The 20,604-nt window shown below is 32.1% G+C and overlaps 2 protein-coding genes across 2 annotated transcripts; one reads left to right on the top strand and one right to left on the bottom strand.

Annotated features, from left to right (window-relative positions):
- Positions 1 to 2,498: 2,498 nt before the first annotated feature.
- On the bottom strand, positions 2,499 to 5,539 carry LOC101212633 (probable transmembrane ascorbate ferrireductase 2). Its single transcript, XM_004141447.3, has 4 exons — positions 5,121 to 5,539; positions 3,931 to 3,979; positions 3,110 to 3,309; positions 2,499 to 3,013 (listed from the first exon to the last, which is right to left on the bottom strand). Exons 1-4 carry the CDS (start codon positions 5,262 to 5,264, stop codon positions 2,708 to 2,710), a joined length of 699 nt encoding a protein of 232 aa, XP_004141495.1. The 5' UTR covers positions 5,265 to 5,539; the 3' UTR covers positions 2,499 to 2,707.
- Positions 5,540 to 13,565: 8,026 nt separating this feature from the next.
- LOC101212386 (protein CROWDED NUCLEI 1) lies at positions 13,566 to 20,091 on the top strand. The gene is made up of 8 exons (XM_011657730.2): positions 13,566 to 14,315; positions 14,791 to 15,000; positions 15,308 to 15,561; positions 15,674 to 15,944; positions 16,025 to 16,108; positions 16,341 to 18,472; positions 18,839 to 18,995; positions 19,371 to 20,091. The coding sequence occupies exons 1-8, from the start codon at positions 14,034 to 14,036 to the stop codon at positions 19,620 to 19,622; spliced, it is 3,642 nt and encodes a 1,213-aa protein (XP_011656032.1). The 5' UTR covers positions 13,566 to 14,033; the 3' UTR covers positions 19,623 to 20,091.
- The last annotated feature ends 513 nt before the right edge of the window (positions 20,092 to 20,604 follow it).

Raw genomic sequence — 20,604 nt, 5'->3', positions numbered from 1 at the left:
TTAATGGAACCATTCTTCAAGAAAGCTCCAAGTTTTAAGGTTGCAATGCATTCCATCTGTTCAGTGTCGACATCGAGAGCATATATCACAACCTCCCCCCTCTTTTTCTAATTTCTTTCCGATCCAGTAGATGATTCCATTCAAGTACTGACCATGATGGAAGACTACAAAAGGTAGACGCTTAAAATGCCTCCATTGCTTATGGCCATTATCAAAGGTAAAAATATCCATTCTGTAATGGCACTTTTTCCAATTGGGAAGGATTTCTGGTTCAGTTCTGAATAGTTTGTATTGTTTTGTTCGAGGGCTGAAACCAAAACCAACGCAGTGAACATCTAATTCTATATCGGGTGGAGGAATTTCCACAAATTCATTTGTCATCGGATTTAATATGCCTTCACATAGAGAGTCAAAAATAAACTTGCAGATATACAACAAACCATTACAGGAATTGACAATTGTGATACTTGACCAATCATCCTCAAACCTAAATGAGGCAACAGAACTTGTCTTAGGATCAATATCGACACACTGTATCTTGGGATTGCACCATTTAAATGGAACGTAATCGGAGACTTCTTCGCGCATAGTCAGGCAGAGAGTGGTTGTTGGAAGAAATTTAATTGAGGATGCATATTCTAAAACCAGATGGTTCCAAGTTTTACAAACAACTGGACAAGTGGGCAAATTGGAAATGGAGAGTTTAGAAAAGATTGCTCTAACAATATGGGGTGGAAGCTCAAATTTATGTTCATAGGAATCCTCTTCTTAGTTTCAAGATTCTCCATTGCAATGAAAGAATGGAGAGAGGTATATTAAGATGAAGGCTAGTTTTTAATGAGTGTGAAACCTCATATTTAAACCAATTTGAAAGGTAACCACTCATCTAAAATTAGCAAAATTAGACTTTAAATTTTCCAATATCCACTAATATTGAACCCTTCAAATATCCTAAACAAATGGAAATTTAATATTGAGATATTTTTCATATGGTTTAAATTCTACTTTGTTGTACTTTTCGGTTTATTTATAGAAATTTTTTTCATTAATTAGTAAATCAAGTATTTTAATCTAAATTTTTAGTTAAATATTAATTATTAGTGTTAAAAAACTAGATAATTTTTTTAAAAAAATCGATCAATCAATGTTTTTGTTATTTTTCTTACACTCTATAAAAAAAAAAGGAAGAAGAAGAAAAAAAACCAACAGAATATATTACACTTTATTATTCTCTCTCCATATTTTTGTCAACTTTTCAATCCTTATTTATGTACCTATATTTATTTTACTTTGATTATGTTGCATTTTTTAATATTTTGAAGTTGCATTGATTAAATATCTTAATTTTTATACCAATTTAAATATTGAACTTTCATATATATTAAACCTTCATATATATGGAACCTTCACTTTTCACAAGTGTTCAATTAGTAATACGTACTAGGGAGTTTAAGTTGATACTCATTTATATAAGTTAATACATTTGTAAAAGTTTAGGGTCTCAATTGATACAGTTATTAGTTACGGGTTTAAATTGATACAACTCTCTAAGTTTAAGGTTTAAATTGATACAAGTTACAAAATTCAGGGGTATAAATTGAAATTTTTTCCAAATAAAATAAGGAAGTCAAAATAAACGTAATTCATCCAACAAAATGAAAAAATCACAAAGTTGAAGAACTAAGACATGTTTGGAAGTGATTTTAAAATGACTAAAATCATTTTTGTCATTTTTAAAATCTTTTTAATCCTTGAAATGATTTGAAAATTACATTTTAAGAGTAAAATTGAAAATGATTAAAAAGTGTAAACAAAGAATTAACATGTAATTGAAAAAGAAAAAGAAAATCCTAAACAATTAACAAAACAAAATAGCACTGAAAAGGAAAATAAATTTATGTTCCCAACAACAAAATGAACCAAAAATAAAATAACATAAAATCTGAATTACCTTTATATGAAGGAAAAAAAAAACGTAAGTTTTGCAATTGACAAGTACAGGCGTTTATGGTAATTCTTTGAGAACTTATAATGAACGTAATTTATTTGAGTTTATTAGAAGAAAATGAATAGGTAAAATCTATGATTGATTATGAGTACGAGTGTCCAAATAAACCTAACAATTTGAAGAATCCAGCCCAAAATCTAATGCCTAAGTTGGGGTGAAGTTATTTGCTGTTTCAAAATTTTGTTATTATTGAAAATATCTCTCAAACTTCTTTAAGAAAATCGATGAATTGGTGAATTTTGTAATGTTTTTGTGTTTGGATTGTTTATTTTAGTTTGTAGTTTGAAATAAAAATCATGAATATGTGATATTTAACATTTGAGTTATATCATATTTTAGCTATTATTAGTCGTGTTTTGGCTAAATGTTTTATAACGTGTAGGGGTGGTCATAATTTGATTCAAAACGGTAGACAAACTAAACTAAACCAAACCGAAAATTTTCAACTAAACTACTTGCTTCTTACGATGGGGGGAATTCATAAAATCAGTTTGCCAAACATGACAATCTTATTTTCAACTAAACAATCTGTTTGCTTCTCGGCCTATAACGTGATCTGTATGTTAAGGATGAATCAAGTGACTCAAGTAAAAATAAATTCAAGTTTTGATTTTGATCAACCAAGGAAGATTTGTCTCGTTGAAGTCCATAGAGAGTACAAATACGCATTCCGTTTCGAAACAGAATACTGTTTTCATCCTATTCTGCTGGCCCTCTGTTAATATCACCTTTAGCATACGACGGAGCGATAACCGCCAAAATCACGAGACCTCCCAAGAGAACAATGAGGACACCCAATGAATTTATCAGCAAAGCCTCATTCGAATAACGTGAAATTACCTTGCTAGTTTGAAGGAATGTAGCTTTTTCCAACAATCCAGTTACGGTTGTAGCAATGGAGAGGCCATATATGTAAACGCCAAAGAAAACATGCCATGGCAATAGAGTAGCTCTGCTGTTTCTAGACCCACCTGGGTACCAAAAGGTTACAAAACCTGCAGACCACTGTTTGAATCGAGTCGTACTAATGAATTAGAATCGTGTAGTGCAACAGGTAGATAGAAAGTAGATTCATATGAGAAGATCTTACAATTTACAAACCTGGACGCCAAATAGAAAGATAGAAACTAAGCCCAACCATGAATGTAGACTGTAAAAGTTTTCGATTCCTTTGTCGTTGTGGAACTTCAGGGCAGCCCATATGCCAATCAGACTTAAAAAGAATGCAACAAATTGGAGAGTGAGATGAACTAGTTTTTTGAAGTTTTTGGTTCCTGAAACTGTCTTGTATGCTAACATTGCTGCATCAATACATCTAAGAATGGTGAACAAAATCATTGAAAGCACCAAAATAGTGGGAGAATAAATTAAAATTAAGTTTGCAAATGACTTCAGAATAAATATTTCAGAAATGATTCAAAATCATACTTCTAGTTGGTTTCGTATAATAACACATTTCATGAAAAAAAGAAACCTTAAAACCTACATGATGAACGCCAGGAAATGTTTCATACTGTTAAAGAAAACCTTGGCCACTAGCCTAATTTGCACAAAGATTGTAAACCGCAAATATTAAATCCAGCTGCATTCTTCCTCTTTTGTTTAAATTAGCATCAATATATAACATCATTTTTTATTAGTACAATAAGATTGGAAGAGGTTCTTATAACTTCCTAAATTTGGATTTGCTACCCACCACCACCACCACCAATGTAATTTCCTATATTCTCTAAAATGCATTTGTTTCCCAAAAAAGAGTTGTGCTTTTTAGCTTCAATAAAGCAGTATTACATTTTCACATAGTCTACACATATATTCAAATTGTCCATTCAGAACATCAAACCACCCTTGAGAAAGAATGCAACACTAAGTAAACTCATGCTTCAAATTATAAATTAAATCCAAAGAGAACAGCTAATTACCTTCACCATTTAGAAGAATAAGTCCAGTCACCATAAGAACCGGATGGACCTACAAAAACAGGAGCAACCTCACCAAATAAACAGGAAAACTAAAGGAATAAAGGTGATTAAAAGGCAATATCTTTTTTTCCTTTTTATGAAATCAATTTTCATTGAGAGAAAAAAAAGAATGAATAAAAGGACATACAAGAAAACAAGCTCATAAATATCCTACACAAGCCCGATCAGGAGATAGGAAGGATCTGACAGGAGTACGAAATTTCGATTGTTCAGAGAATCGGATCGTTTCTATTAAGGACAGGTCGTCCTGATTTTCATGAAAACTCTGGAGAAGAACCAAGCACGCTCCCCAAGATACAGAGCGCTCATTATGGGAAGGGTAAAGAGCTTCCAACACAAAGCGGCCTTTCATTCCCTTGCTTCGCCGTGGCACACACACCACACAAGCACCATCCGGCTCAAGGGGACCAGAAAACGCCTTTTGTTTTCCCCCTTTGTCAGCCCTTGCCGCCTTCTTAACAAGCCCTCGAGACTCCTTTGCGGAAAAAGGGATTCCGACTAAGTAAAATATGTCCTAGAGAGTAATTATAGAAAAGTTTGAAACCGAAGCCCATAGAGGAACATAAAACCTCACAAGGGGCCAAATCTCACTAGGGTCCTTTTTCCTACCTCTGGAGTCCGAACAAAAGGAAATGTATCTTAGGCCGACAGGTGAAAGAACATCTGTCGATGGGTTCACTACGTAGACGCCATATACCCAGCATCGAGTGTATATATTAACTCCCAACAACTTGTGTATACACATCGGGAGTAACTCCCACGGGTAATTTCCAACGATCATCCCGCGCTTCTTTGGCCATCAGGAGAGTATCTATCAATGTGTTCCGTAGTCTATTACGACGGTTTTTTGGCATCAGGAAATAACTAACTTCTTGAAATGATACAAAACAAACAAACAAACTCCACTGGGATAGCCATCGTATAGAAACTAAAACAATCCTAAATTAATTTCTAACACACAAAGTCAAAATCCAAAGCAGAATGGCATGCAAAAACCAATTAGTGGATCAATTAAAGACTCGTGAACATCAACGAACTCAAACCCCATAAAAAAATGCGTCTCAATCCAAAAAATAAAAACAGACAATATCAGAATCATTTGTGAAAAATAGAGGAAGTAGGTAAATTACATTGAAGATATGATCCTTGTTGTCTGAGATAAGTGCCAATCCTCCACGGAAATGCAAGGTCCACATGAAAAGAAGAGCTGCCACAAGCATTCCGAGGACTCTGACAGCCAGGAAGATCGGGAACTGAACCACGGGAACGGCCATTGGTTCTTCAACGGAAGAGACGGTAGAGGAAAGAAAAGGGGTGTTGTTAAGGTCTTCAATGGTGGAAATCGTGGCTAAACTTGAGATGAATTTCAACTTCGTTAAGGAGAAATACTGATCTTCAATGGATCTGTGTCATCGCCATGGGAGAGAAGAATGCAAATTTTAAGCTAAAATTTTCTTTTCAATTACGGAATATTATTCGAAATTAAGACTTTTCGGAAGGGGTTTTTCGCCTTTTTTTTTCCTTCTCTTTGACTTTAGGGTTTTTCGCTTTGGAATCATGGAATTGGGATTTTTCTATAATGTGAAAAACTTGAAGATAAACACAAAAGCAACTATTGATCATTTGACATTTACGCAGTGATTAAAATTTTAATACAATTACTTCTTATATCCAACTCAATTGTTGGAGCTATAACTTATTCCACTTACAAGTTCTTATTAAAAAGCCAATCAAATCCAACCCAACTAAAAAGCATCAAACTCCGTTTGTAATCATTATAAAATGATTTGATTCAAATCGTCCGTGTAAAAAGATGTTTAAGTTAGAGTATCTTATACGATAATATTTTATAAGACAAACCACGAAATACATTAACGAACTCCCATATTACACCAATGGAAGAGATAAATATTTCAAACAATCTCAATCATAGAAGAGTTATGAACTCCTATGTACTCATGAGTGATTGTTCTTTTATTTGTATGAATGAGAGCGACCCAAATCGCCAATCTAAATACTTAAAATCTCCCGCCAATCTTCAGAAATTAAAACCGTCTCAAATATCATTGAGTTAAGTTTACTTTGACGACATAAAAAACAACAAATTTGTACTATATTAGTCCTAACATCTTCTTTGAAAATATAACAATGTGGAGTAAAACAATATTTACTTCTTTATTGGTAAAAGTTCGAGTATACTTTATCTATAATCATAACATGAAGTTGTATCATTGACAAATTTCAATATTCCTAGCATGGGACTCAAGATATAGATTCTCAATATTTATCGGGTAAACATCTTCTAAGGAAAAAAAATCTCCATTATTTCTTTAGCATAAAAGTAGCAATATAGATATGGAACGGGAGGATTGAACCGATTACTTTTAAGTTGGTAATTAGTGTCATATAGAGGAGCAAAATTATTATAAGTGGACGGACTCAACCTTCTTCGTCTAGTTTTAATGTGTTTTATTATATGAAATATCATTTAAATAATGCACTAAATTAAAATATGTTGAAAAAATTATACTTTTTTGGATTAAATTAGTGAAAACTTAATTTTATACATGTGAAAATGTAGGATCCAACGAGTATATAGCAAAAGATTAGACTATACTTGAGGGGAAAAAGAGTAATGAAAATTAATTATGACAACGTTAGACAAACTTTTCGTATTAATTATAATTCTAATTAATTTGAAATGAAAAAACCACATCCTCGTACGAACATTTTTTAAAAGATCAAAATAAATTAAAGTATTTACGCACTAAAAAATATTTGAATTTTATTAATGATATTCACGGATAAACTCCTATTACTATCGATCTCTATTATTGATATAATCTACAAATTTTGCTATAGGTTGGTAAATATTTTATCAAATTTACTATTTGTTACAATTATCCTATTAATTACTCAAATAAGAATTTATTAATAATGTTAGTATTATTATACACGTTATTTATTATGTTTTGTCATTGTATGTTAAATTTTACTATGTTATATTAATTTTGGTCATTCTATTTTCAAATTCTATGTTCAAATTAAAATTCCATACTTTACATGAAAATTAATGTTAATACGGGACATTTTTAAAAATAACAAAATAGATTAAAATATTTACAAAATCTTAGATTTTATCAAAGATAAAAATTAACGATAAATTGTTTTTTAAAATAGCAAAATAAATTAAAATATTTACAAGATATAGCAAAAATTTGGATTCTATCAAAGTCACCGATAGAAACGTATTAATGTCTATCAATATCTATTATTAATAAAATCTGAAAAAAAATTACATGTTGTAAATATTTGATCAAATTCCTATTAATATTATATCAATTTTGATTTTTAAAAAATAGCATCAAATTAATTAGTTTACCGTACAACATTAACATCAACTACTGCTCTACTTTCTACCGTATATATATATTTTTTGCATTTTCTTTTCAAAGGCCGGAATGAAACTTACCTAAGCAATGAAAGTAAGCACCCACGAGGTTACATTCTTTCTTCTCGCTCCTCATTTCTTCCTCTCTTTCCTCGTTAGACCAAATTGCAACAACAACCTAAATTTTTCTTGGTTTGGATTCTTCCTCTATTAGTGATTTCACCCAATAATGATGTAGACAAAATGCCAATCAACATGTCTTTACAAATTAGAAGATCCAACTCATATTTCATTTGTGCTTTACATTTTGAGCCATTCTACAGCTTATTTTATTAAATCTAATTCTCATTGTTCTTCATTTCTTTTAATGTAATGAGTTTTAATCTAAGCTGGCTTAAAGTACACACGTCATGATCTAATTGGTTTAATTTGTTTCTTAGTGATTTTGATTCTTCGAGGACTCTCTGACATAACTCAAGGAATGTTTTCTTAAAGAAAATGTTTGTGTAATAATGTAAATGGGAAATCATTTTAAATTATAATTATATAATTGTACAGCTGTCTTTTTTAATTATTGTTTTAGAATTTTCCACAATTTATGAACTGTCAAATATTATGTAAATTAATTAAAGCATGCAATAATACCCTAAAAGTTTAGAAGTATATTTGTGTGTTATGGGGACGTGCATAGAAACGGGGAATTGAAAGTTAAATCTCTATATGGAAAGTAGAAAAACATTTTTAAATTGTAAACTATTAAACGAAGTGAGGATTGATTGTATAATATTAAAACTATTTACGAACATGTGTTTTCAATTAAGATTATCTTGAGTTATTTAGAAATGATTTATAAGCCTGCTTTGAGTTTTCTAAAGCCATATTTCCTAAGATATTTGCAAAGCATTTGATAAATGAGGTTATGTTTAATAAACATGAGATTTAATTTGAAATGTTTTCATTAAGCTACGTCATAATTGTACATAGTTAGTTACCTCTGTTGAGTAAGTTGAAGAGTGTCAGTGTAGTTGTAGCTTCAAAGAGTATAGAAAGTTTGCTAGTATAGTTTCAGGTTAGATCTTCTTTAGTGATGCTAATTTGCATAAATTACTAAGAAGTTTAAACAAAATTATGAGACAATCTCGTGAAAGAATTTAAAATTTTATTATATTTTGTTAATATTTAAAAAATTACCCTTAAACATGATTACTATTGTAACACTACAAATATTTTGGTAATTTCACGAGCGCCTATCAAATAAATAAATAATTTGATTTGAAAAGTATACCAAACATTTTTATTTAGTCAAATGGTCAAACTTAAGGTATACATCTTTATTACTCTCATAATTATTTATAGTTGATTTAATTTAGATGTTTTTTTAGCTATATTTTTTGAGTTTTTTTAAGAAAAAACTATAAAAGAAATTGATAAATTATTTAGACAAAATTTATGTAAATATTTTTGTTAAAGACGCTATATTTTTTACAATTTTTCTATATATTTTCTAATAAAAAATATTATTTTTGGGATAATGGTTGAAATATCTAAAATTAATAAAATAGTTGGAATTGAATTCCTAATATAGGTAATAATAGGGATGGAAAATTTGTGTTCATAGAATGGGTCTTAATCATAATTATGAGGTTAAGTACATCTAATTTGACCTAAAGTAGGGTCATAGACAAATGTTTAACTTTTTAGATTTAATGTGAGATAATTAGAATATATTTGTTGCCTCTCTTGACCAAATCCATTTCTACCTTAATTAATAGTATTAAGTTCTTACTTGGAAATTGGCCCACTTTTTCTTTTTTGTTTGTGAGAATACCCCTCTTTTTTATTTGGTTTTTGTTGAATTTGGTATAGAAACACTTTCATATTGATTATATTTGCTTTATAACATTTATTTTTCTTATGAATTAATTTCTTACGAATTTTCTTGACATCCAAATGTTATAGGATCATACGGGTGTTCGTAAGATTACTCGAGGTGTGCATAAGTTTCATCAAATTAACACTTAGATTCTTAACTAAATGGTAAAAAAGAAAAACAAATTTTAGTTTTTTTTTTCTTTTTAAGCTTTTAAAACTTACTTTTAAATATAAATTAATAATATGTAACAAAAATAAAAAGTTACCTAACCTTAAATCTACTTATTTAGCTTCATGTTGAATTCTGAAGATTTAAAAATAATAGGGATAAAAGAAATCGATGTAGTATCTAGAGGATCATTAATGATCGATCAAGATAATAAAGTTATTAATGGTTTGTGATAATTCATTCTCTCATTAAATACAATTAGTACAAATATTAATATCTATATTCCTTTTGTAGATAATCATCTAACTCTATATTTATTAATTGAAATGATGATATAAGAATAATATCACAACTCATTAATTGATGAACGTGTGGGTTCCCATCGGATTCATAACAAAATTTCAAACGATAGAACTATAGAAATATGATTTATAAGTTTTTAAAAGACGAAAGAATCAAATAGTTACGTTATATTTGTATATTTATTTGAGAAGAAAAAAATGGAGAATATTAGCATCTAATAAGAATAAGGTTTTCTTTTTTTCTTTTTTGTTCACTTCATTTCTTTTCTAATTAATTCTTAACTAATAGATTTAAATTTGGGATTCTATTCGTGTGTGTGAAGGTAAATCAAGTTTTGGACAAAGCATCTTTTCAAAGCATTTTTTCATTTTTGGTGCATTTGTTAAAAAAGACTACTTCATGGCTAAGTCATCTTTTAGGAAAAACAATTTTTTATTTTATTTTATTTTCTAAATACGTTGCTTAAACTTAAAAATCATTTCAAAACTAATATTCTCTCGATTCCATCTTATAACTACAAGCATTAATAGTCAACAAAGATCGCGAGTCAATTGACGTTTGAGTCTACTAATAATAAAAAAGGTTTATGGTTTAAACTTCAAATCTCTAATCATTAACGCGGTTTTCTTATAAAATTATTGTAAATGACTAAATTAGTAAAAATATTTACAATAATTAATATAATAAAATTTTGAAACATATTAGTCGTAGATATATTAATAGATACTATCGATTATAAATTTTAGCTATTTTTGATTCATTTAAAAACATTTTGCCTACAAAAATTAACTAAAAAAACAAGAAAATAAATATCCACCCTAAACCACAAAGAAATACTAATAAAACCACAAAATAAAATATGTAGAATAATAATGATAATAACCAATTAAAAATATAATGCATAATTCCAACTAAAAGTCATCCAAAAAAATAATTATATATATACAAGGTTTCCTTAAAAATAATATCTTTCCTTTTTTTCCACAAAAAAGTAAATTAAATGACCCTACTAATTCATAATATTAACTATACAATTCATATGAGTTCATCTTCAATTCAAAAAAAAAAAAAAAAAGTCAAATAACAAATGTAATATTTGAACTTTTCAAATTTGATTCAATGAACAACTTGGAAAAATATAATATAAACTTCAAATTACATGTTTAATGTATAACATTTGTATGTTTAATATTAATTAATTAGACCAATAATATTGAAATTTTAAATATGTATACTTTGTTTTTTTAGTTTATAAACTTAGAAAATGGATAAAATATTATTTTGATTCATATATTTTTAATACACAAACTTTCCATCTATCTTAAATACAATTAGTTTATGGTTAATTTTCCTTAATTACTTTTTATTGTATTCTAACATTTTTCACTCTAAATTTTGAAGACATGTTTGCAAATCATTCAATTTTTTTCCATAAAAATCATGATTATTCTCTAGTCAGATTTAGTAAATAAAAGAAAAACAACTATGAATGACTAAACTTAAAAATTTATGATAGAGATGAGCATCAATTAGTCAAAATCAGTTTTTCAACCAAACTATCATCGAACCTAAATTATTGTTAATTCGATCGGTTTAATTTTTTAAAAATTTTTAAAAACTGATTGACGATTCAATTCTTTTTCCAAACCAACACTAACATAATCCCTCGTCATCTCCAACCAACATCTTTCTAGGCTTAAATATTTTGTTTTGTTACATTTATCTCTGAATTATATAAAATATTTTTTAGAACATACGAACTAAAATTAAATCAATTTAAAAAGAAAAAACCAAAATAGAACTTAAAATTTAGAGACGTTTGTAAAAATAGCAAAAGAAAAAAAAAATGATAACATGATCTATGTCACTACATTTTCTAAATTGCACAAGTACCAGATTTAAAAATCAATAATCATCTGATAATTTAACATATGAAGAAATGTAGTCTCTCGTATTTATTGAAATTTAAGAAAAACAAAAAAGGAAAATAAAAAAGAGAAGAAAACCTATTTGATTTGTTGCTAAACAATAAAGTTGACTCACCACATCCAAAGTCCAACTCATAAATCCAAAAAAATAAAATAAAAAAAAAAAGTGAAGAAAGAGAAATGGAGAATGATGGCTAAGAACATGAAAAAGAAAGGCAATCACATGGGGACAAAATTTTATTTATTACAAATTTTATATCACCTCTTTATTATTATTATCATCACATTATTTATTCTTAATTCTTATCTTCCTTCCACTTCCCCACATATCCAATCCCTCTCCTCATTTTTTTTTCTTTTCAAACTCCTTCTCTCTTTCTTGTACACCGTGGAATTCACCCTTTTTCTCCCCTTTTTCCACTTGCCACGTGTATATTATCCCACTTCCTCTTTTGCCCCTCACCTTTCCTTTCATTTACCACTCCTTTCTCACCCAACGGCCATTTTATCCCCCAAGGGTATTCTCGTCACCGTCAACCATGCACTCAAACTCGCACGCTCCGAACTGAAAAAGCCAGCGGCGTCTCTCTTACAAAAAATTTCCCACTCTCAAATTCCTAAACTACCCCTGGCGGCTTACCCAAAAAAATATTAAAAATTAAAACAATATATCTTTTTTTGTTAGAAGAAAAAAAATATATACTATTTGTCTTTTAAGTTATTTTTTTTTTCAAAGTTTGATTTATTTTATGTTTTTAAAATTGTTAAGTAAATCTCATTAATTTTTTACATCAACATTTAAAAACTAAAGTGATTATTTATAAAATTTGTTAAAAACAATATATTAGAGTTTATTTTATGGAAATTTCTAACCACCCCTAAATTTGATTGCTAATTTATATAAAATTGATATTTCTCATATTATTTTCTTTTTTATTTCGTAGAAAGTTTGACAAATATATCTTTTTTTTTGTTAGAAAAAAAAATATTCTCTCATCCAACAAGTTAATGGGGGACAACTTAGTGTGTGTGTATATATATATTAAAGATGTAAAAATATTTGTTATATCTATTTCTTTTATAGTATTATCTTCTTTTAGTAGTAAAAAACTTAAGGGTGATTGAAGCAGTTGTTACCAACTAATTTGTGAGATAAGTGTTTCATATCAATTTTGTGTTTTCTAAAGTAAAAAATTTATTTTGAATTTTCCTTACCTAATTAACTTTATTTTTAAAAAAAACTTAAAACATTATTTTGATTTCTTTAGTATATCACTGCAATAAGTATGATTTAGAATATAAATTTTGAATTTGTTTTTATACATATAATAAAGGGACACAATATTTAGGATGAAGTTGGTCATTTTTTTAAAAACATTATAAGTTTGTTATTTCTTTTTTTCGTTCTTGTTGTGCAATTTTTTTTTCTTTCGATCGTATTTTTTCTTATTCGTCTCTAATTTTTCTTTTATTTTTTTCAAAATGTTATTTGGTTCAAGATTGTGTACCATCGTTTAGAATATTGGATAGAAAAATCTAAATGTTTGTGCATCAACCAAATCTAGACAATCGTGTACCAAAATCTTGAAGATTTCAGAAAAAAAAAATCTTATACGAAATGAACGTTGAAAATTTTGTTAAAGGATCACGTAAGAAGGATGTTGGAAGTCGATTAATTATAAAATATTTTTGGTATCTTCATTAGGAGGGGTCGAGAATCCATTAGTTTTTTTTTAATTTTCAAAATTATTTTATAAAGGTTAGAGTTTAGTGTGAATCGTATTATTGGTGAAGTTGTAAAACAAAGAAGAAGGGTAAGAGGGTAATTTGGGAGGGAGTTTGCGGTCGGGGGCCCGTAGAAACGAACAAGTGGTCCGCAAAAAAGCGCACAAAAGGAGGCTGTAGATAAATAGAAAGATTAGAGAGAGAGAGAGAGAGGGGGAGGGGATCGGTTCGCTATTTGTGAGACGTTGTCGGATTTCAAATCTTTCATTTCGCCTGAATTTGGGAATTCCGTTCAGGTCCGGCCTAGGGCTCTCTTAATGCAATTGGAAAATTCAAGAGAAATTTCCAAGGTTTTTTTTTTTTTAATTTTTGATTTCGAGTTCGTTTGATTTTCGAACTTCTTCCTTCTTCTGTTCTTCTTTGATTTTTTTGACGGTATTCGGTGGCTTCCTGAATACTCGGTGCAAATCTTCTTGTGTGTGTGTGTGTTTTTTTTGTTTGTTTAGGTTGAGGGGTTTGTAGTTCTTTGGGAGTTGTGAGGGTTTTTGTGACGACCCACTTCTGAATTTTGGGTTTTTCGTATGCTTATGAAGTTGAATTCACGATCTGTGGAATTGGGTTTAGTTCCGAGGTTGGTTTTGTTGAGAGTTTCGTGATGTTTACGCCGCAGAAGGTTTGGTCTGGCTGGCCCCTCACGCCTAAAACTGGGGCCCAGAAGACTGGAGCGGGTTCTGCTTCCAATCCCAACTCTGTTACTCCTAATTTGAGTCGAAAGGGTGATGGGATCAAGGGCAAGACTGTTGCTTTTGGTGAAACTACGACGCCTCTTTCGGGTGCTTTAGTTGAAAATGGAGGAGAGATGTTTGTGGGGTCGGCTGAGGCGGCCGCCTTGGACCAAGAAGGGTTGGCTGAGAAGATCTCGAGACTTGAAAATGAGGTTAGTTGATTTTTTTGTTCAGGATTTGGTTGAGTATTCTTGTTCTTGCTTCTTTAAGTGGATTGTTTTCGTTAATTTAGATAAGTTAGGAGTTTCTGGCTCACAATGTCGTTCGGTGTTGAAGTGGGTTGTTCTTATGGTATTTTATTCGATTTATGCTATCAATTGCAAACCAGTAATACAGTTACAGCGGAGGAAATGATTGAATGAGATATTGAATGCGTGTGAATTGTGGAGTTTCAGGGCCTTAGAATAGAATCTGCTGTTAAGTTAGTTTATGTTATGTAGTATATTGAGCTAATTTTTTTGTGGAGATCTGGTGTTTTCGTAATTTATAGGCATCTTAATTTTTTTTTCAGTTCAGCTTTTTTCTTTTTGCGCCAAGTGTTTGGAAGCAGTGTAGTTTTACATACCCACCCTCAAGGTGTACTGTTTATAGATATTAACTCTTTTCTAATTTCTTGGCTTTAAACAGCTTTTTGAGTACCAATACAACATGGGGCTTCTCTTGATTGAGAAAAAGGATTGGACTTTAAAATATGAAGAGCTTAAACAAGCGTTGGCTGAAACAAAGGACACTCTCAAAAGAGAACAAATGGCACATATGATTGCGATATCTGATGCTGAGAAGCAAGAAGAAAATTTGAAGAAGGCATTGGGTGTTGAAAAGGAGTGCGTTCTTGATGTAAGGCTCTAGCTTTCCATATCTTGTTTATTGATACTGACATATCATGTGTGTCCTGTGATGTCAACTGTTCTGCATTATGACCGTTCGAGTTAGTGGGGCTATCTCTCAAATTCTCTCCTTTTCTCTCTATTTAGGAAAAGCTAGGTCTTGAGGTTGAGGGCTTGAATTATTTGAACCTATTTTCCCTTTTCTACTTCCATTAAGTGTGCCTTGCCTGGCCATCAACTTATGCACTCTTCTCTTACGAAGTTTCCATAGGTTACTTATCGACTAAACTTCTGTTACATGGAATGTTGTCATGCAGCTTGAGAAGGCTCTACGTGAGATGCGTGCAGAAAATGCTGAAATTAAGTTTACTGGTGACTCAAAGTTAGCTGAAGCTAATGCTTTAGTAACCAGTATTGAAGAAAAATCTTTGGAAGTCGAGGCAAGACTACGTGCTGCTGATGCAAAACTTGCTGAGGTGAGCAGGAAAAATTCAGAAGTGGAGAGGAAGCTGCAAGATCTAGAGGCTCGGGAAGGTGCACTTAGGAGGGATCGTCTATCCTTCAATGCAGAGTATGCATTCCTCTCAGATAGCTGTCTTAAATCTTATTGCTTTTGTGGAACTGCTCTCTAGAACCAAAAAATATAAGTTTAAAATGCTGTTTTCAATGTTGACTTTTGTTAGACGGGAATCTCATGAAGCTACTTTGTCTAAGCAACGTGATGACTTGCGGGAATGGGAAAGAAAGTTGCAAGATGCAGAAGAGAGACTTGCCAAGGGTCAAACAATTCTTAATCAGCGAGAGGAGAGGGCAAATGAGAGTGACAGGATGGTGAAACAGAAAGAGAAAGATCTTGAAGAGCTTCAAAAGAAAATTGACTCTTCTAATTTAGCTCTGAAAAGGAAAGAAGAAGATATTGGTAGTAGGCTAGCTAACATAGCTTTGAAAGAGCAGGCAAGTATCTTTCTTCAAGCAACAGATATGCAGAGAACTATATTCACTGGTTTTAAAATTAAAGTTTCTTCTGGGTGCAGGAATCCGATTCATTGAAGGTTTCCTTGGAGATAAAAGAGAAGGAGTTACTTGTGTTGGAGGAAAAGCTTAGTGCTCGTGAAAAGGTAGGTTCTCTCTCCCCGCTTGCTATATGTAATAAATCTGAGAGTTGTATAGTTTCTAATGGAACTTTCTAAATGCATCCCATTTGAATCAAACTTGTCAGATCTTCATTTTGTGTTATTAAATAGTTTGATATCAACTGAATTGGTACATGTTGGGGAGAGTAGTCGTTCTTTTATATATATATATGTATGTATAAAAAACTTCTAATTTCACCTAATGCAATGTCAACAGGTTGAGATTCAAAAGCTACTCGATGAACATAATGCCATTCTAGATGCAAAAAAGATTGAATTTGAGCTAGAAATTGATCAAAAGAGAAAATCTTTGGATGAAGAATTGAAAAGCAAAGTGTCTGAAGTGGAGAAAAAGGAAGCTGAAATCAAGCACATGGAGGAAAAAGTAGGGAAAAGAGAGCAGGCACTGGAAAAGAGAACAGAGAAATTCAAGGAGAAAGAGGGAGACTATGATGCAAAGTTCAAAGCTTTGAAACAAAGAGAAAAGTCTTTGAAATTGGAGGAGAAGAACCTTGAGGCAGAGAAGAAACAATTGCTCGCTGATACAGAGGAGCTGATCAGTTTGAAGGCTGAAGTGGAGAAGATTAGAGCCGAGAATGAAGCACAACTGTTGAAATTACATGAAGAGAGGGAAAGTCTTAAAGTGAGTGAGACAGAAAGGTCAGACTTTCTTCGTTTGCAGTCAGAATTGAAACAAGAGATAGAGAAATACAGGCAACAGAAAGAACTACTGCTGAAGGAAGCAGAGGATTTGAAGCAGCAGAAAGAAACTTTTGAGAGAGAATGGGAAGAGCTGGATGAGAAAAGAGCTCAGGTTGAGAAAGAGCAGAAGACTCTTTTGCTGCAAAAGGAAGAATTTGAGAAAAGGATATTCTCCGAGGAGGAAAGGTTGAAAAGTGAGAGATTGGAAACTGAAGCTTATATCCATAGAGAACAAGAAAATCTAAAGTTAGCTCAAGAATCCTTTGCAGCTAGCATGGAGCATGAGAAATCAGCCATTGCTGAAAAAGCTCAAAGTGATAGAAGCCAGATGATGCATGATTTTGACCTACAAAAAAGAGAGCTTGAATCTGCCATGCAGAATCGGGTGGAAGAAATGGAAAGAGGATTTCGGGAGAAAGACAAGTTGTTTAAGGAAGAGAAAGAGAGAGAATTGGAGAACATTAAGTTTTTGAGAGATGTTGCTAGAAGAGAAATGGACGAGCTGAAACTTGAGAGACTTAAAACTGAGAAAGAAAGGCAGGAAGCTGAAGCTAATAAAGAACATTTGGAAAGGCAGAGAATTGAAATACGCAAGGACATTGAAGAGCTTCTTGAACTAAGCAATAAGTTGAAAGATCAGCGAGAACGACTTGTTGCGGAGAGAGATCGCTTTATTTCATATGTCGACAAACACGTGACCTGCAAGAACTGTGGGGAAATAGCATCTGAGTTTGTGCTTTCAGATTTACAGTATTTGGATGGTTTTGAAAATGCTGATGTCCTTAATCTGCCTGGACTGCCTGATAAATATATGGAAATTCAAGGACTCCAGGTATCGGTATCTCCTGGTGGAAATCTGGGTATTTCTGATGTGAAAAATGGTGAACTAACTCCAGGCGGAGCTGGTCAAAAGTCTCCTATCTCTGCTGGAACCATTTCTTGGCTTCGTAAGTGCACTTCAAAGATCTTTAAGTTCTCTCCAGGTAAAAAAATTGTATCTCCAGCATTTGAGAAACAGGATGATGAAGCACCAGTATCAGATGAACATGATGATCTGGCAGAACCCTCCAAGAGAATGTCTGTAGGTGAAGATGAGGTAGAGTTGTCTCTTGCCATTGCAAGTGATTCCCTTGATGACAGGAGAATTCAGTCTGATGTTAGTGGTAGGGATGTAGAACCAAGTCAGAATCTTTCAATTGATAATCAAAGTAACATTGTTAGTAAGGTACCAGAAGTTGCAGTTGACTCCCAACCTTCTGATGTAAGGGAAAATAAAAAACGTCCCAAGAGAGGAAAGCCTAAAATCAATAGAACTCGGTCTGTTAAGGCAGTAGTTGAAGATGCTAAGGCTATAATCGGGGAGCTTCAGCCAACTCAGCAAGCTGAGTATCCAAATGGAAATGCTGAGGATTCTAGTCAGCTGAATAATGAGAGTCGGGATGAATCTAGTCTTGCTGGCAAAGGCACTCAAAGGAATTTGCGGAAGAGGACACGTGCTAATTCATCTCAAATCATGGGTGAGAATGATCATGATGACAGTGAGGTACGCTCTGGCAGTGTTGTGGAAGGTCAACCAAGGAAAAGACGACAGAGGGCTGCCCCAGCTGTACGGGCTCCTGAAAAACGATACAATCTCCGTCGGAAAGTGTGAGATTCTGATTGTTCTTTGATATTAAGGTTGGGAAAACTGGGGAGAAAAGATAACTGAGGTGTAGGCCATTATACCACGTCATCCTACCCATTGCCCCTAATCCATGTAGATAACATAATTTTTTTTAAGAAAAGAAAGAATAAAAACTGAAATGTAAGTGTGCTGAAGCAGAGCATATGGTGTGTCACCTTTGCGCACCAACCTTTGGCCCCGAACCCATACAAAAGAAAATATGTATATGTCCATGTGTAACCTTTTGAAACAATCACTTCATAACCTATAGTTTTTATTTTTGTGATACATTTTCAAACTTTATGATTTATAGTATCTGATTTTAATTTTTTTCTTCTTATTGTCTTTAGTGTAGGTGCTTCTAAAGAACCTTCTAACATTAGTAAAGAACATGAAGAAGTTGGTACTGTGAATCGTAGAGAGGAAGACGTTCATTATTCAAGAGTTCGTCCAACCCCATCAATGGGGGTTGCTAGTGATAATGCTGGAAGCGCCCACCTTGTAAGGGTATGGTTTAATCCTAGTTTTTAGTTTCGCTTCATGATTTTCCTAGCTTCACTACTTCTAATGTTTGTCTAAACTTTTGTATATGATCATGACTGCTATCTTTTTTACTTATTTCAGTCTTGTATATTCATCATTAATCTCAAAACATGCATTCCATTTGCCCCACAGAAACTGACGTCTTATCCATTTTTTTCTTTAGAAGAATAAAAAATCTACATAGGAGACAGGCTGCATTGTTATTTCATGTTGATTTTGTTTTGTCTCAACTTTGGATGATTTTGACCTTCCCTCCTACATTAAATGTCCCTGATGCAGCAATGTGAATGCGAACTCTGGTGATTGATAATCTAGTATCATGTCTTTCATTGTGTGCAGTGTGGTACAGTTCAAGATAATCAAGATGACGGTGTTGCTGGCACGTCGAAAATTTCTATCGATATGGTATCTCAGAGTGAGGAAGTGAATGGATCACCCGAAAACGCAGGCAAATATGAGGATCATGGTGAATACAGAAGCGAGTCTTGTGAGGAAGTTGGAAATGAAGATGACGACGATGATGAAGAAGAATCAGCACATCCAGGTGAAGTTTCAATAGGGAAGAAGCTCTGGACCTTTTTCACAACGTGACCATTATTACCTAAGCCCTTCTCAATAATGTTGACTGTTGATGATCGCTAAGTGGTGGGGGGGTCAACTTGTGTAGAATTGATTGATGGGTAGAGAGGAAGGTTTAGATGTGTAACAAGAATTCAATGTAGTTAGAACTGCCAATTGTTCATCAGGCCAGTAGGGGGATTTGCTTTTTGTTTCCCCTTTTTTTTCTCTTAGGATTCAGGATTATCCAGCCATTTTATATATGTATTTTTTTCCTTTTCTTTTGACGACAGTCGTTATCCTTAGCTAGATATTTGACATTACGGTAGCCGATATTTGACATTACGGTAGCCGCTGACCATGGATGCTTGGCTACTCACCGAAATTTGTTTGTATCAAAATGTTTGCAGCTTTGTTAGTTCTTGAATGATTGTTTTAACTTGTTGATTCTATGTTTCACCATTCTACAATAAACGTGTTTGGTAGTCGGTCTTTGGAGACATATATTTGACATATCAACTCTTCTCTTGCTTCTTTCTCATCTCATTCCATCGTGCTTGCTGGTTGAAAGATGGCATTATGATATGAAGGAGATTAAAATATCAATTATACTTTGGGCAACAATCAAGTACGATTCTTTGTGTGTTATTTTCCCCCTCTTTTGGATGGTTAAAAAGTGTCGAGAGAGATCTTATTATTAAGCAGCGTTTTAACTTGAAACTCCAACAGCAAATAATGCTCCTAAACAGAACTTTAGTGTTCATCTTGGTAATTAGTCCTTTGCCTTTATTACACAAATTAGTGACAAGTCAAGAACATGTTTTCAAACTGTATAGATGACAATGACCAGAACATTTTTAAAAGTTGAGGCGAAATATTAAGATTAAAATAGATTAAAATAGATTAAAATAGATACTTTAGTAAAGAAAACTTCAGAAGTGTAGATGTTGATTGATATTATTGAAGAAAATCTCCAGAAGTGTAGATGTCAAAATGGTAGATAGAACTTTCTGAG

The sequence above is a fragment of the Cucumis sativus genome, chromosome 5, assembly GCF_000004075.3.
Source record: "Cucumis sativus cultivar 9930 chromosome 5, Cucumber_9930_V3, whole genome shotgun sequence".
In the NCBI taxonomy this organism is placed as follows: domain Eukaryota; kingdom Viridiplantae; phylum Streptophyta; class Magnoliopsida; order Cucurbitales; family Cucurbitaceae; genus Cucumis; species Cucumis sativus.
Note: the sequence above shows the minus strand (reverse complement) of the source record. Positions and strands in the feature narration are given on the sequence as shown.